Source organism: Saimiri boliviensis, chromosome 2 (genome assembly GCF_048565385.1).
Source record: "Saimiri boliviensis isolate mSaiBol1 chromosome 2, mSaiBol1.pri, whole genome shotgun sequence".
In the NCBI taxonomy this organism is placed as follows: domain Eukaryota; kingdom Metazoa; phylum Chordata; class Mammalia; order Primates; family Cebidae; genus Saimiri; species Saimiri boliviensis.
Window position 1 is genome coordinate 122068419 of NC_133450.1, and position 17222 is coordinate 122085640.

The 17222-nt window shown below is 39.6% G+C and overlaps 1 protein-coding gene and 2 non-coding genes across 10 annotated transcripts in view; all 3 read right to left on the minus strand.

Annotated features, from left to right (window-relative positions):
* CCNB1IP1 (cyclin B1 interacting protein 1) overlaps positions 1 to 15114 on the minus strand; it is a 26941-nt gene extending 11827 nt beyond the window's left edge. For 3 of the 8 annotated variants that reach the window (XM_010346274.3, XM_074394167.1, XM_074394165.1), the window contains exons 1-5: positions 15060 to 15114; positions 10963 to 11171; positions 8207 to 8284; positions 6395 to 6503; positions 1804 to 1988 (exon numbers count right to left, since the gene is read on the minus strand). In XM_010346274.3, coding sequence (XP_010344576.1) covers positions 1804 to 1847 — 44 coding nt within the window. In that variant the 5' untranslated portion in view covers positions 1848 to 1988; positions 6395 to 6503; positions 8207 to 8284; positions 10963 to 11171; positions 15060 to 15114. The remainder of the gene's footprint in view (positions 1 to 1803; positions 1989 to 6394; positions 6504 to 8206; positions 8285 to 10962; positions 11172 to 15059) is intronic. The other 5 variants (XM_003935787.4, XM_074394168.1, XM_010346275.3 and 2 more) reach the window with 4 other exon arrangements.
* LOC120361407 (small nucleolar RNA SNORA79) lies at positions 4538 to 4685 on the minus strand. Its single transcript, XR_005577607.1, has one exon. It is a non-coding gene; the product is annotated as a small nucleolar RNA SNORA79 (small nucleolar RNA).
* On the minus strand, positions 7941 to 8017 carry LOC120361409 (small nucleolar RNA SNORD126). The gene has a single exon (XR_005577609.1). It is a non-coding gene; the product is annotated as a small nucleolar RNA SNORD126 (small nucleolar RNA).
* Positions 15115 to 17222: the final 2108 nt, after the last annotated feature.

A 17222-nucleotide genomic window follows, 5' to 3' on the forward strand; every position in this document is an offset into this window, starting at 1 on the left:
GCTCACTGCAAACTTGGCCTCCTGGATTCAAGTGATTCTCCTGCCTCAGCCTCCCAAGTAGCTGGGATTATAGGCACGCACCAACACACCCCACTAATTTTTGTGTTTTAGTAGACACAGGGTCTAATAATGTTGGCCAAGCTGGTCTCAAACTCTTTGACCTCAAGCGATCCACCTGCCTCAGCCTCCCAAAGTGCTGGGATTACAGGCGTGTGCCACCAGGCCAGGCCTAATGCCATCTCTTTTGTAGCCATCCTTCCAGATATTGTGATCCTATTATGAATTAGTAACAGATACAATCAGCCACACAATGAACATCTAACCCTGCAAACCCCTTTCTGAGTAGTGACTCCATAATGCCAAGCCTTTTTCCTTCAAACAAAAACTGTCCAAACTATGCAACTTCCTGCAAGTTTTGTCAGCTGGTTTACAGTATTTAGGCCTTTGTACATTTCCTAAAATATCTTCTGATAACTTTAAGGTAGTAACTTAATTCTGGTATAAACCAGTTTCAAAAAACTGGGATCTTCATGTATAAACCCTAACATCTGTTTCTGGCTGTTTGAGCCTTCTGTGCAATTTCTGGCTTTTTTTGGGGGGTGGGGACAGGGATGCGGGGAACAGAGTCTCCCTCTATCACCCAGGCTGGAGTGCAGTGGCTTGATCTGTGCTCACACCTCCAGGGTTCAAGCGATTCTCTTGCCTCAGCCTCCCGAGTAGCTGGGATTACAGGCACGCACCACCACGCCTGGCTTATTTTTTTATTTTTAGCAGAGACAGGGTTTCACCATGTTGGTCAGGCTGGTCTCGAACTCCTGACCTCGTGATCTGCCTGCCTCAGCCTCCCAAAGTGCTGGCATGAGCCACTGCACCCAGGTAATGTCTGGTTTTAACTATTCCAAATGTACAAATATTAAAATACAAAAAAGGTACAACTCATTTAAAGTTCAAAAATACAAAATACTCTAATTTGACTAGTACCTAACTTTGTGATTCTAGCCAATTTCCTTTGTACTGCAATATAATCACTTCCTGGGAGATGTATCAAAGTTAATACATACATCACATTAATTCAATTTAACAGCCATGTACTGCAAATGTGCTACAATTTATTTATCCATTCTTCTAATAAACATGGATTGCAGGTTTTTATAATTAAAAACAATACCGCAATGAACATTCTGTACATGTCTCCTTGAGTACACATGCCTAAACCTCCTCTAGAACACCCAGAGCTCACACCTGTAATCCCAGCACTTTCAGAGGCCAAGGCTGGCAGATCATGAGGTCAGGAGTTCAAGACCAGCCTGGCCAACATAGTGAAACCCCATCTCTATTAAAAACACAAAAATTAGCTGGGCGTGGTGAGACATGCCTGTAGTCCCAGTTACTCAGGAGGCTGAGGCAGAAGAATCGCTTGAACCCAGGAGGCAGAGGGTGCAATGAGCTGAGATCATGCCACTGCACTCTAGCCTGGGCAACAGAGCGAGACTACATTTCAAAAAAAAGAAAACACCCGGAGACTGGGTTAGTATATAAGCAACTTCAAATCAACTAAATGTTGCCAAACCACTCTCCAAAGTAAAGGTATAAATTTCACTGCCACCAGCAAAGTATATGAGAGCCCAATGCTATAAATTCAGCAACATGCAGACATGTCCAATTGTTTTATTTCATTGTTGTCTATCTGATGACAGTGAAATGGTATCACAGTGTTGTTTTAATGTACAATTCTTTTATTACTGATAAGAGTGAACATTTTTTCATCTGAATGACTACTCAGGGATTCTCATATGGATTTACCTGTTCATATCCTTTGATGATTTTCTTGATTTCTGTGGAGTCATTTAACAGTTAAATGGCATGCAAACATAAGTTTGAATTTTAGTGTATACAAATCTACCAACTTTTCCTCTACTCCAATATCATACTCTTGCTTTTCAATAGTTTTATGCACTCCAGCCTGGGTAACAAGAGCGAAACTCCATCTCCAAAAAAAAAAAAAAAACAGAAAAAGAAGAGTTATGAACGCCAGAGTGACCACAACATTCAAGAAAGCAAACATTCCAACAACTTCACTCTTTGATGGAAGTGGTAGTCTGGTTACATTCCTAGGTTATATTTACCATGCAAAGGATACAATATACATCAAAATATTAGAAATGTTGTATTTCATTTGCTTTTAAAATGATACTTAATCATTTGTATTGGCTATGCAAAACACAACAACCATCCACAAAGACAAAACTACTCAGAATTAACAAAATTATACTCCAGCTCTTTCAGAGGCCAAGGCAGGGGGATCACCTGAGATCAGGAGTTCGAGATCAGCCTGGCCAACATGATCAAACCCCATCTCTATGAAAAAATACAAAATGAACCAGGCGTGGTGGTGAGCATCTGTAGTCCGAACTACTCATGAGACTGAGGCAGGAGAATAGCCTGAACCTGGGAGGCAGAGGTTGCAGTGTGAGCCGAGATCATGCCACTACACACACTCCAGCCTGGGCAATGGAACCAGATTCCAAAAAGATATGAAATACTTTCAATGAGAATCTATATAGAAAAGCAGTCTGAAGATATCGTAATGAAGGAGAAAAGGCACTGAGTTTCAAGTAGTGGGTTGTGCTATATTTTAACACACAGAAGTAACTTCCTCACTGTTTATTTTCATATCTTTTTTTTATAGCCAAAAGTTGAGATTTGCAGCAGAAAAGTCTGACAACCTGATGACCTAACATTTCTTGTCATTTGTGAAATGGTTTAATTCAGTTGTTTACTGTTTTTAGAGAAACTATTGAACATTCATGAAATGTATATTATTGATGAAGCAATTTCAAGAATCTTAAAGAATAGGTTTCATATTCTGGCCAATACAAGTTATTACAGTTGCATACCATTTGTGAGATTCTGGTAAAACCACAAGTATCAAATCTCAATACAAAAACAGTTAAGTATATCCAACTTTCAATATTTGGATTTTTATTTTGTACCCGTTGCATGTGAAATATACCATCATGATGCCGGGCGCGGTGGCTCAAGCCTGTAATCCCAGCACTTTGGGAGGCCAAGGCGGGTGGATCATGAGGTCAAGAGATCGAGACCATCCCGGTCAACATGGTGAAAACCCGTCTCTACTAAAAATACAAAAAACTAGCTGGGCGTGGTGGCGCATGCCTGTAATCCCAGCTACTCAGGAGGCTGAGACAGGAGAATTGCCTGAACCCAGGAGGCGGAGGTTGCGGTGAGCCGAGATCGCGCCATTGCACTCTAGCCTGGGTAACAAGAGCGAAACTCTGTCTCAAAAAAAAAAAAAAAAAAAGAAATATACCATCATGGACATAAACACTGCATATAGGACAGTATACTTGAGCCAAAACAATTGAGAATATTTCAGTACAAAGCAGAAATGAGTTTTTAACCATACCTGAATGGTATGTGCAATTTAAGTCAATGATAAATATCAAATAAGATTGTAAAAAAACATGTTAACAATAAAAGATTTCCTACTAAATACCAGTAAGCTTTTATATATCTATTCCTCACACAAATAGGTTTGTTTTGGCAGTCATTCTTATAATAGGCATTGATTCTAGGTTTATAATTAAAAACAATACCACAGTGAACTTTCTGTACATGTCTCCTTCAGTACACATCCCAAGAATTCCTTTAGAAGATAACACCCAGATACTAAGTTAGTATATGAGCAAATATTTTTTTGGTATCTCTTCTGGGACAGGCCTTAGGGAAAAGGAAGTTATCCTGATTTCATGGAGCTTACAATCTACCAAAGGATCTAAGAATCACAGAAGAAAACAAAAATATCATTTTATTCTTTCCTTTGCCACCTCTTACATTTTTGCAAATTGATTCTATAAAGCCATTTCTGGTGAGAAAAGTCCATCTTTAACTTGAAGATTTATCTACCTTCATACTGCAAAGAAAAGTATGTGTATATATACATATATATATTTAAATTTTTTATTTTATTTATTTTTTTTTTTGAGATGGGGTATCTCACTTTGTCACCCAGGCTGGAGTGCAGTGCCTCACTGCAACCTCCCCTTCCCAGGTTCAAAAGGCTCTCGTCTCAGCTTCCTGAGTAACTGGGACTACAGGTACGCACCACCATGCCCAGCTACTTTTTATATTTTTAATAGAGACAGTGTTTCACCATGTTGGCCAAGCTGGTGGCAAACTCATGTCTTCAGATGATTCACCCACCTTGGCCTCCTGAAGTGCTGAGATTACAGGTGTAAGCCACTGCACCCAGCCAAATAGTGTATTTTTAAAACTGCCCAGACGTGTGTGAACAACCGCTCTAGAAAACTGAGTAAACCATTTAAAATTTAACCATGAATGACTTTAGAGTATAATGTTTCAGTAACTCCCAGAATCAACTGACCACAGCTTTCTTTCGTAGTGCTGGATGAGAGCTATCTAATTACTATACACTGGTGTTCTGAAACTAGGCTGCTGCTTTTATTTTTTTAATCACAGGTACATTTTCTTAATCTAGAATCACCACCTGTTTAGTAATTGTTTGACTCCGCAAAATTCAGAAGGCACTAACGGACAGCCAGCCCATCCACATGGTGCCCTGAGTGAAGATAAGACATTTTTTATATATGATGGATCAAAATCCCACTGCCTAAGGCTCCAAGCAGTGAGGGGAACAGCCATCAAAGTTTACCTCCAACCACATTAACTTAAGACAAGACACGTTTATAAAAAATAAAGACATCCCAACCTGGGCAACATGGCAAAACCCCATCTCCATAAAAAATACAAAAAATTAGCCAGGCATAGTAGCCCGTGGTCCCATCTACTGAGGAGGCTCAGGTGAGAGAATTATCTGAGCCTGGGAAGCTGGGGCTGCAGTGAGCCCTGATTATGCCACTGCACTCCAGCCTGGGCAATGGAGTGAGTCCCTGTCTTAAAACAAAAACAGTCCAGGCACAGTGGCTCACGCCTCTAATCCCAGCACTTTGGGAGGCTGAGGCGGGCAGATAAGGTGAGGTCACCAGTTCAAGACCACATGGCAAAACTCAGTCTCTATATAAAAAAAAAAAAATTTTTTTTAAGTAATAATGAAGACATCAAAGTACTCTTATAAGATAGAAATCACTACATCTAAGTAAGAACTAGAAAGAATCATTAAGGATCAACTGATCCAGCAAGGGAAAATCACAAACTAGATAACAAGTTAGTACCAAAACCAAGATTAATCAACTAAAGAAAATGTTATTCTAACAATTATATAAAGATACACACTATAGTGCCTATGACTAATTCTAAAACTTAATTAAGTTTTGAGGGCCAGGGGTGAAGGTAATGAGAGGTAGTCTAATTAGCAGAAAGATATATAAGCAATAAAAACAAAGAATTTTCTTTTTTTTTTTTTTTTGAGACAAAGTCTAGCTCTGTCACCCAGGCTGGAGTACAGGGGTGCAATCTCAGCTCACTGCAACCTCTGCTTCCCGGCTTCCAGCAATTCTCCTGCCTCAGCCTCCCAAGCAGCTGGGATTACAGGTGCACGCCACCACATCCAGCCAATTTTTGTATTTTTGGTAGAGACGGGGTTTCACCATGTTAGCCAGGCTAATTCCTGACTTCAGGTGATCTGCCCACCTCAGCCTCCCAAAATCCCACCACATCAGGCCAAAACAAGTAATTTTTGTCAATCTATTATGCAGATGTCAGAAATTGACAGGTAGTACAGTATCTAAAATATACACATGGATTCTGATGACAAAATAGTTGACACCAATTGAGCATTTACCATATATGCTTTGCCCACACCTTAACTAATTTAACCTTCAAAATAACCATCCTGAGTCAAATGCTATTGCCATCTTCTAAAATATAAAACTAAGACACAGATATTAAGAAACTTGCCAATGTTGCGTAACTGGTACAGTGACAGAGCATGGGTTTGAACCCATATATAACCACTATACAATGCTACTTCTCAACATCTTTAATTTACTTTTTTTCTTTTTTCTGGAGACAGAATCTTGCTCTGTCACCCAGGCTGGAGTGCAGTGTGTGATCTCTGCTTACTGCAACTTCCGCCTCCTGGGTTCAGGAGATTCTCCTGCCTCAGCCTCCCAAGTAGCTGGGACTAAAAGTTGCATGCCACACCATGCCCAGCTTTTTGCATTTTTTTTTTGGGAGAGATGGGGTTTTACCATGTTGGCCAGTCTGAGCCCAGATAACTGTCTGCCTCAGCCTCCCAAAGTGCTAGGATTACAGGCATGAGCCACCATGCCTGGGATCAACTGACTTTTTAAAAATGAAATTTATAGTACCTTAGCAGCTAGCTGTGAAATCATAAACCTGAATTTTCAAACTTATATATGTCAAAGCTTCTCAATCACAACCTAAGCCTTACCATAAAATGCAGTAATCATCTACTGTATATCCAGGATTTACAGCACCAAAGAGGTCCAGAATGGAACAGGGAGACTCAGCTCTGGTTTTGGTCTCTCAAAATTTTACTTCTGTAAAAGACAAAAAAAGCTAAAAAATTATTTCAAGTTCTTCTGATGTAGCTTTGAGTTGTTTGTATTTCCTGTATTTCACCTTTATATCTAACTAATTCTCTGCTGAAAATGCAGGCACAGGTAAAGAATATAAGCCTGTCCTAAGTTACTTAAAATTACTTTTAATATATTACAATACATGAATATAATAAAATTAGAAAATAAAAGTTTATAATACAAGATTACTTGTAGAATGCAATTCTAGAGAAAATAACCCCTAGTATTTTAGCATACATATCCTTTTATATTTCTTAAGCAAATATATGCATATAAAAATATTTAAGCAGAAACATATTGCTCTATAATGTCTTTCATGTGTCATGAATACCATTCCATTTCAATAAACATAAACCTGTATCATAACTTTTAAGTAACTGTATAGTATTGCATTGTAGTCTTCACAAAATTGATTGAACTAACTCTGTTTCCCTTAATCTATGTATATAGATTGACAGAATAGTGATTAGTTGAAAACTGCCAGGCTAAATTGCTTATAGAATTATACCATTTGGCCGGGCGCGGTGGCTCAAGCCTGTAATCCCAGCACTTTGGGAGGCCGAGGCGGGTGGATCACGAGGTCGAGAGATCGAGACCATCCTGGTCAACATGGTGAAACCCCGTCTCTCCTAAAAATACAAAAAATTAGCTGGGCGTGGTGGCACGTGCCTGTAATCCCAGCTACTCGGGAGGCTGAGGCAGGAGAATTGCCTGAGCCCAGGAGGCGGAGGTTGCGGTGAGCCGAGATCGCGCCATTGCACTCCAGCCTGGGTAACAAGAGCGAAACTCCGTCTCAAAAAAAAAAAAAAAAAAAAAAAAAAAAAGAATTATACCATTTACCAGTGCTTTTTCTGTAGTGTTTGAACTTTTAGATTAAGGATTCCTGACTCTAGTTCTAACTCACAAAAGTGATATTTTGGGGATATAGAGATATCACAAAAGATCAAAGCACAATAAAATATTAGTCTTAAATTGGTAATTTATTAAGATTTAAGAACTACCTGGGATTGGCTGAGCATGGTGGCTCACGGCTGTAATCCCAGCACTTTGGGAGGCCAAGGCAGGCGGATCACCAGGTCAGGATTTGAACCCAGCCTGGCCACTATGAGGAAGCCCCATGTCTACTAAAAATAAAAAAATTAGTCAGGCATGGTGGCAAACGCCTGTAGTCCCAGCTATTCAGGAAGTTGAGGCAGAAGAATCGCTTGAACCCAGCAAGTGAAGGTTGCAGTGAGCCGAGATCACACCACTGCACTCCAGCCTGGGCAACAGAGCGAGATTCCACCTCAAAAAACAAAAAACAAAACAAACAAAAAAAAATTACGTGGGATTACAGGCTAAATCCCAGTAAAAATTTCAACAAGCAGAATTCAATTGCAGGTGTTTGCCCCTAGCTTCAGTCTGCTCAGAGCATGTGTTTAATCAGACTGATCAGCTGAAACACGGACTTAACATGCATTTCATCATGGCAAACTGTAAATGACTGGTGAAGGGCAAACCAGCACTGGCTCCTCATCCCTAAACAGGAAAATCCTCTTAAGGTTAGAACTGGGGATTTTTTCAACTATCAAATTCCATCCACTAATAACACTGAGTCCCAAGTCTTGCTAGATGATTAGAAATTCAAACGAGGTAAAAAATGAAGACTTTGCTCTTACACTTACATCTGGCATCACATGAATCCAGCTTCTATCTAGAAACCAAGTTGAACCACGGGATCTATCAATTACCTGAGATCGTCTCTGGAAAATTAAAAAAATAAATAAATTCACAAACATTATGATTATATGACAACTCACACCAGCATATTCTACATATCAAGTCATGAGAAATTTAGAGTAACTTTATTTGACTCTCCATTCAGTAATATAAATTATTGACTCATATATTTAGAGAATGTCATCAAATGCCCAAGCTCAATATCAAATAGGGCAGGATCAGGAGTTCAAGGTTACAGTGAGCTGTGATCATGACACCGTACTCCAGCCTAGGTAACAGAGTAATACCCTGTCTCAAAACAAAAATTAACAAACAAAAAAAAAAAGAGTAGGACCTCTACACAAGCTTAATTTTGTATAAATTTACAAGTTTGGATAAAACTGCACAATAGTCTAACCAACTTCTGAAAGGCTACAAAAATCAACAGCCTCACAGTAAGAAAACAGTTATGCGGCCAGGCACGGTGGCTCACGCCTGTAATCCTAGCACTTTGGGAGGCTGAGGTGGGTGGATCACCTGAGGTCAGGAGTTCAAGACCAGCCTGGCCATCATGGTGAAACCCAATCTTTAAAAAATAAATAAAAAGAAAAGGCCGGGCGCTGTGGCTCAAGCCTGTAATCACAGCACTTTGGGAGGCCGAGGCGGGTGGATCACGAGGTCAAGAGATCAAGACCATCCTGGTCAACAAGGTGAAACCCCGTCTCTACTAAAAATACAAAAAATTATCTGGGCATGGTGGCGCGTGCCTGTAATCCCAGCTACTCGGGAGGCTGAGGCAGGAGAATCGCCTGAACCCAGGAGGCGGAGGTTGCGGTGAGCCGAGATCGCGCCATTGCACTCCAGCCTGGGTAACAAGAGCAAAACTCCGTCTCAAAAAAAAAAACCAAAAAAATAAATAAATAAATAAATAAAAAGAAAACAGTTATGCAAAAGGAGGGAATTAAGAACTTGAAGATTCAGATAAATGAGGAAATATCCAAAATAGTCAGTTTTTTCAAAGCATGTTTCAATTTCACTTCAGCCAATGCTGGACTGTATTTAAACTTTACTCTTTGTAATCCTTTGCCAAAATAATCTGAAGAAAATCTTCCCTTTATACAGGAAAATTGAATTTGTTATCATTTGGAAACCAAGTCTGCCACAAGATGGCAATGTAAGAAAGAGGCTTTAACTTCCTTTTCCAGCGTTTGAGTGTAATCTGAACTTTCAGGTCAAATACATACTAGTTACAGTTTACCTTTGCAGCCAAACTTCATACTATTCCCTACTCTTCACCTAATTACTAGCTAGAAAATTTTTTTGTATGACTTGTAATGATCATCTAAAACTTGTTAACTAAAAATACTACAATTGTACTTTTATCATTATGTTATTTTTCATGCAGCGACATGGAGATTTAAAAATCCATAACCTCAGCTGGGCATGGTGGCTCACGCCTATGATCCAAGCACTTTGGAGGCCAAGGCAGGCGGATCACCTGAGGTCGGGAGTTCAAGACCAGCCTGACCAACATGGTGAAACCCTGCCTTAAAAAAAAAAAAATCCATAACCTCAGATCCAATATAGTCAGAAAGACAAGACTCAGAAATTAACATACCATCAAAATAGTAGTAGAAAGCAAGTAAGATTTTAAAAAGTAGCATTGGTCAAGGAAGGCTTCATGAAGCAAAAAATGTGGGTCATGAGTGGACCTTAGAGTTGCATGTCCAATAAGTACCACTTAGAGTTAAAAATTAAATTTCTCAGCCGGGCGCGGTGGCTCAAGCCTGTAATCCCAGCACTTTGGGAGGCCGAGGCGGGTGGATCACAAGGTCAGGAGATCGAGACCATCCTGGTCAACATGGTGAAACCCCGCCTCTACTAAAAATACAAAAAATTAGCTGGGCATGGTGGCGCGTGCCTGTAATCCCAGCTACTCAGGAGGCTGAGGCAGGAGAATTGCCTGAACCCAGGAGGCGGAGGTTGCGGTGAGCCGAGATCGTGCCATTGCACTCCAGCCTGGGTAACAAGAGCGAAACTCCGTCTCAAAAATAAATAAATAAATAAAAAATAAAAATAAATTTTTTAAAAAAAGAAAATTAACAAAAAAAAAACTCCAGTATAAGGTGACTTTTTGGGTATATTAAAACAAACAAACAAACAAACAAAAAAACCTCCCACAGGATAGTTATAGGTTAAAGGAACAACTTCTCTATTAATCTCAACTCACAAACAAAACCCAGAATGCAAGAGGCCTGGTCTTTTTGTCTTTGACACACAGCAAAAAGCCTAGCACATAAATCCTGATATTAAATATGTGATAACTTTCCCAATGTGTAATGCTCCCTGCAGGATTCTAGTCATGCATGCTTCGACAAGTTCATTCCACCATACAAAGGACATTTCATATTAACTAAGCATTTTGTAAATGCTCCATAAACAATCAATGATCCCAGCATTTTGTTGACTACGGGCAGTAATCACTTCAAAGTACTGGTGTTCATAGCCAAAAAGTACATTTTATATGTGTGAACAGATGCTTCATGAAGGCCTAATACAAACTACAAATTGATACTAAATCAGCAGATACTGTGTTAAGATTTCATTACTATTCCATTTGACTTTATTCCAATTTACACAGTGCCACCTAGCATGACAGGATACAGTGGTTAACTCAAAGAATCTCTAGGCTAAGCTTTTTAGACAGAAAAGACACACATACGTGTAGTGAAGAGAACTTAAGACAGTTTATCTTGATCAAAATTCAAGTACCAGGCATTAGGTCCCATCAGCCTTTAACCCTTTCTATTGAGAATGTCTAAATCCAAGCCCAGTTGATTTTCAGGGGGTCTGCAGATAAACCAGTTCTGGACTGGCACATAGGGTGCTGAAGACCCAGGCCTTTCATCCTCAGTGGATTTCATCTTCAACCTGAAACAAAATGAAAACAATACAAAATTTTGTTCATAGGAAAGTAAATAGTAAACTGATAGCTTGGCATAATTTTCTTTAGAGATAGTTATATAAGGCACTGCTATCAGAACAGACTCCAAGTTTTATTTCCCCCTATCAGAATTTCCTGCCTTTTTAAGGCAGAATAGTATTCCGCTATACAAAGGTATCATATTTTCTTTATTCATTCATCTGTTGATGGACCTTTAGGTTAATTCCTTATCTTGGCTTTCACGAATAATGCTGCAATGAACATGCGAGTGTAGGTATCTCTGACACGCTAATTTAATTTCCTTTGAATATACCCAGAAATTGGGATTTCTGGATTATATGGTAGTTTTATTTTTAATTTTTTGAGAAATTTCCATATTGTTTTCCGTAACAGCTGCACTAGTTAATATTCCCTAAAATAACAAATTTTGAAATAATACAAAACTAGATTTTAATCCTGGCTCTCTTGTGTATTTGCTGTGCCCATGGGTAAGTCACGCAACTTCTCTAAACCTCAGTTGTCACCTCTGTAAAATGAGAATGCTACTTACCTCTTAAAACCTCTGTGAAGATTAAATGAGGTAAGAAATATACTTCACACTGTGGCTGGCATGGATCTAAATGTTTAATATGTTATTTCTATTACTTGCCCAAGCTCAACCAGCTAATGAGTAGAAAGGCAAGTATTCTGCCTAAAAATTTCACACTTTTCCACAGCCATTAAAAAAAAAAAATCGTGTCTTTTGCAGCAACTGGAGCTGCTGGAGGCCATTATCCTAAGCGAATTTACGTAGAAACAGAAAACCAAGTATCGCATATTCTCACTTATAAGTGGAAGCTGAATATTGGGTTCACGGGGACATAAACTTGGGAACAATGAACACTAGGTACTCCAAAAGGAGGGAAGGAGGGAGAGGAGCAAGAGCTGAAAAACTTCTATTGGGTACAATGTTTACTACCTAGATGGCAGGATCAGTTGAAGCCCAAACCTCAGCATCATGCAATACACCCTGTAACAAACCTGCACATGTACCCCATGAATCTACAATAAATACAAATTTAACAAAAACAAAAATTCATTCATTCTTCTAACAATAGCCCAGAAGCCAGAAAGACCACTCATAGAGGACTCATAAGGGCCCTTCCAACTCCAAGATGTTGTGTCCTTTTTCTTTTTTTGAGACAGAGTTTTGCTCCCGTTGCCCAGGCTGGAGTGCAATGGCACGATCTCGGCTCACCGCAACCCCCTCCTCCCCGGTTCAAGCTATTCTCCTGCCTCAGCCTCCCCAGGAGCTCAGATTACAGGTGTTCAACACCACGCCCAGCTAATTTTTTGTCCCTTTAGTGGAGACAGGGTTTCACCATGTTAGCCAGGTTGGTCTCAAACTCCTGACCTCATGATTCGCCCGCCTTGGACTCTCAAAGTGCTAGGATTAACAGGCCTGCCTCGCCATAAAGTTATTTCTTAACAAAAGGAGGCATCCATTGGAAAGAACCTAACTTTTTCCCAACTCACAAAGCTACCACCTAAAAAACCAGAACTAAGCCTCTTAAGACTGAAACAGCTTTGGAGAAATTCCCAAAGTCTCCTTTTCTCTTTTGCATGTCTATATCCTAAAACATATTTCAGCTTTTCCTAACGTAATGCTAAAATGAGTCCACTCCCTCAACACCATAAGTTTAGAGGCATATCCAGCACACATTTTCTAAGAAAACATTGAAAGCACGCCCCTTCTGCCCCTTTGAATACAGATGACTTGGCTGTTCTCGGCCACTGCTGTCCCTCCTTGCCAACACTAAACATGTGCTCAAAAGAACGAAAAAATAAAATTTAAAAAGATTTTAAAAACATGTGCTCATGGCCGGGCACGGTGGCTGACGCCTGTAATCCCAGCACTTTGGGAGGCCGAGGCGGGTGGATCACGAGGTCAGGAGATCGAGACCATCCTGGTCAACAAGGTGAAACCGTCTCTACTAAAAATACAAAAATTAGCTGGGCATGGTGGCGCGTGCCTGTAATCCCAGCTACTCGGGAGGCTAAGGCAGGAGAATTGCCTGAACCCAGGAGGCGGAGGTTGCGGTGAGCCGAGATCGCGCCATTGCACTCCAGCCTGAGTAACAAGAGCGAAACTCCGTCTCAAAAAAAAAAAAAAAAAAAAAAAATGTGCTCATAACAAGATAAACCATCCCCTAGTCAAACCAAAGTGGATAAATATATACCCACATAAAAGCCATCAAGATGATTCTGCTTTTGGTAGAAAATCCTTTACTGCTCAATCAAGACATTTAAAGTATTGATTGGTTTCTAATCACCACTATGTGTACAAAATAAATATAAATAGGAAGCTCTGCAAAATATCTAGATTACTTTTAAACAAGAATATGCTAAAACCGAGTTGAAATTCCTATATGTCAACGGACTTATTTACAAAGTTATTCATTTAGGGAGAAATATCAAGGTCATAAACTATCTAAATATCCACTGATAAAAGCTAAATAAATTACGGCATGTACATAAAGTAGAATACTATGTTACCATTATACCCCAAAAACCTATTGAAATAAAACATATTTTAAAAAAATTTTTTAAAAGAATACTGTTACCATTATAAAGAATGTGGACACTATTCATGGAATTATTAAGTGGGAAAAGTAGACATATAGTAGAGTAGATATAGAAAAAGGGAAGGATACTCACACATATTTGCTTACATGCATAAAATATTTTAGTAACACTGTTATGCGAGAGAGGAATTGGATGGCTTAGGGAAGGGGATAAGAAACTGATTTCCTTGGAATTCTGAACCATGTGAATATATTACCTATTCAGAGAATCAATTATAACTGCTTGAGAATTATAAAAATTATGAGAGGCCTACAAATGCCTATTACTATATTCAATTAACTAGTTTATTTGTCTTTCTCGTGCTTTCTACCTATAAGGATACCCAACACATAGATCATATAAAAACTAACATGTATCAGAAGAAAGGAATACAGTGAAATTACATTCGAGGTCACTAGACGAAACTTATGAGAAAACAGATATCCAAAATATTATGGTAAGTAAGTACTGCTTACTTCTAAAGGTACCTAACATTTATTACATACCAACTAGGGCCTAGTTTTTATCAATTTTATCTGATCTTGGAAAGCTAAGGCTGGGAATGGCTCACTGCTACTCCCAAGGTCACCAGAGCTGTAAACTGTGGCGCTGGAATTTGAATCTAGAGGCTTGCCCTAAACTAAGGTCCCCGGATCTTTTTCCATAGCTTTTTAGGACACATTCACCACTGTGGCAACATTAAAAATTAGGAGCTCCTCTTAGGGCTTATCTATCTTCCGTTTGCTGCCCAGGTTGACCAAGAAAGCCGAAATGATCTGAGCTAAAGCCAGGAAAAACAAGATCTGCTGCAGCTTTCACAAACCCAGAAAGGACCTGGGCCCTCTTAGACACTCTCCGGGGAATTAAAATCTTCTGAGCTGAACGCCTTCTCCCTAGATCTGACCTCACCCAGGGTGATAGAAATCAAAACAGCATTGGGATGACAACAATCTCTCTCCCTCCCAGAGAAATAAAGCCAGGCGTTTTCCAAGAACACACGCACTGTGCACATGAAGCAGAGTCTATTGTTCCTGGGTCACCCGGACTCAGATAAAGAAGGCAAACCCCAGTACTGCAAAGGCCCACGTGGAAACAAGCCAGGCAGAGCATTTCACTGTCTCCTTCCAACCTCCACAGAGCCTAAATTAATCGCCTTGCAACACACACACTCCAATGCCGGCTTGAAATAAAGGCCTGCCACTCGGGTATATGGCATAAACGGAAGAGAAATTCAAAACAATTAAAGAGAGCAAAATTAAGTGCACACTCACCAGCCCACCAAAACGGAGAGGGAAAGAAAGTGGAGACACAGGAAGTGGCCTTAAGAAGTGTCTTCAGAACCTGATTGGCTAATGAGTTCAAGAGGATTCCCTCCTCCTTTACCTTAAAAGGTGCTGAAATGATGTAACCCACTCCACCCTTCTCTCTTTATGGACCAGTGATGCTTTTTGCACAATTTTAAACTTCTTAAACCAAGTTTCCTTTCCAGTTAATGTCCTTAGGCAAACACAGGCTAATTTAAGCTATTTATACACATTCCTGTTTGTGTGCGCCTACTGCATTCTATTTCAAAGAATTTTCATCCCTTAAGGGTAATTTCTTATCCTTTGTGACCTCGGCATGGTCACAATTGATGCCAGGCAATAGATTCCATTATAAACAGTCTAGATCCATTCAAGTTAAAATTTACCTTCTTTTTTCCCCCGAAAATCCAAAGCTGGCTGAATAAAATTTACCTTCAGGTAATCTTTGAACTAACAAGCTTAGAAGATAAAAGATAGGTGGCTAAGTATTTTAGGCTTTAAATAAAATCTAGCTGATTTTGAATCCGAAACTTGCCACTTATTTGCACACATGTAAGCCTCAGTTTCCTCAACTATAAAAAGAGGGAAAAATTATGAAATCTTCCTACTCTGATTGTTGTGAGTTTTAGGAAAAAATAAATTATATAATGTATGCCTGGTGCATAGTACTCAACAATGTTAGCCATTATTGTTATTACATATTTCTTGTTAGGTTTATCTTCCTAAGTAGACTATAAATAATTAGAGAGCAAAGTACATTTTACACACCTCCAGACTAAAACAATGACCTTCAGTGCTGAGGACATAAGGGATTAAGCAATTGTTTTGACTCCTAACATCCTCCTCCAGTTAAAGTGTATGTTCTTAGTCTGTTAAAAAAAAAATTTTTTTTTTTAAACAGGGTCTCACTTTGTGTTCCATGCTGGAGTGCAGTGGTCCAATCTCGACTCACTGCAGCCTTGACCTCCCGGGTTCAAGCAATCCTCCTGCCTCAGCACCCCACCAAGTAGCTGGGACTACAGGTGTACACCACTACACCCAGCTAATTTGTGTATATTTTGTAGAGAAAGGGTTTCGCCATGGTGCCCAAGCTGATAAGATTTCTTTTTAAGCCATAATTAGAGGACTCACTAGCACAACATTCATCATCATTAGTATTAATAGTATTAATAAGTACCATTATAGTATATAATAGGGAATACATATACAAATATATGTTATAGGTACAAATATACATGTAATGTGCAAATATTTGAAGTATAAAGATTCAAGGTATACGAAGAAATGATAGAATTCTAACTCACAGTAGTTCCCATTTTTTAATAATTTCATCCTATTCACCCTGCTTCCACCTTACTAGAAATTATTACCTACTCCAATCCACTTTAGGGTTTAACTGCCCCAAATTTCCCAATATTTAGCATCAAATGCTACTTTGTTGTTTCATAAGTGATTTATTGTAACTTCCGAAGTCAAAACATTTCTTTTTTTTTTTTTCTTTTTTGAGACGGAGTTTCGCTCTTGTTACCCAGGCTGGAGTGCAATGGCGCGATCTCGGCTCACCGCAACCTCCGCCTCCTGGGTTCAGGTGATTCTCCCGCCTCAGCCGCCTGAGTAGCTGGGATTACAGGCGTGAACCACCGCGCGCCTGGCTCAAAACATTTCTTGAATGTTTACTATAAACAAGGAATGCTGTTAAGCACTTTATATTCATTACTTCGTTTAATCGTCACATTACGCCAAGAATGTAGGCACTTTCATTATAACTATTTCACCAAAGAAAAAAGGAAACAGTTATAGGGATTACGGAATTTGTCTATTTAGCAAGCAATAAAGTCAGGATTCAGACCCTGGTTGCTATGGTTTGAATGTCCCCTTCAAAATTCATATTGAAACTTAATCCCTAAAGTAGCCGAAACTTAATCCTCATTAGAAGTGGGCCCTTCAGGCTGGGCGCGGTGGCTCAAGCCTGTAATCCCAGCACTTTGGGAGGCTGAGGTGGGTGGATAACAAGGTCATGAGATCGAGACCATCCTGGTCAACATGGTGAAACCCTGTCTCTACTAAAAATATAAAAAACATTAGCTGGGCATGGTGGCGCGTGCCTGTAATCCCAGCTACTCAGGGGGC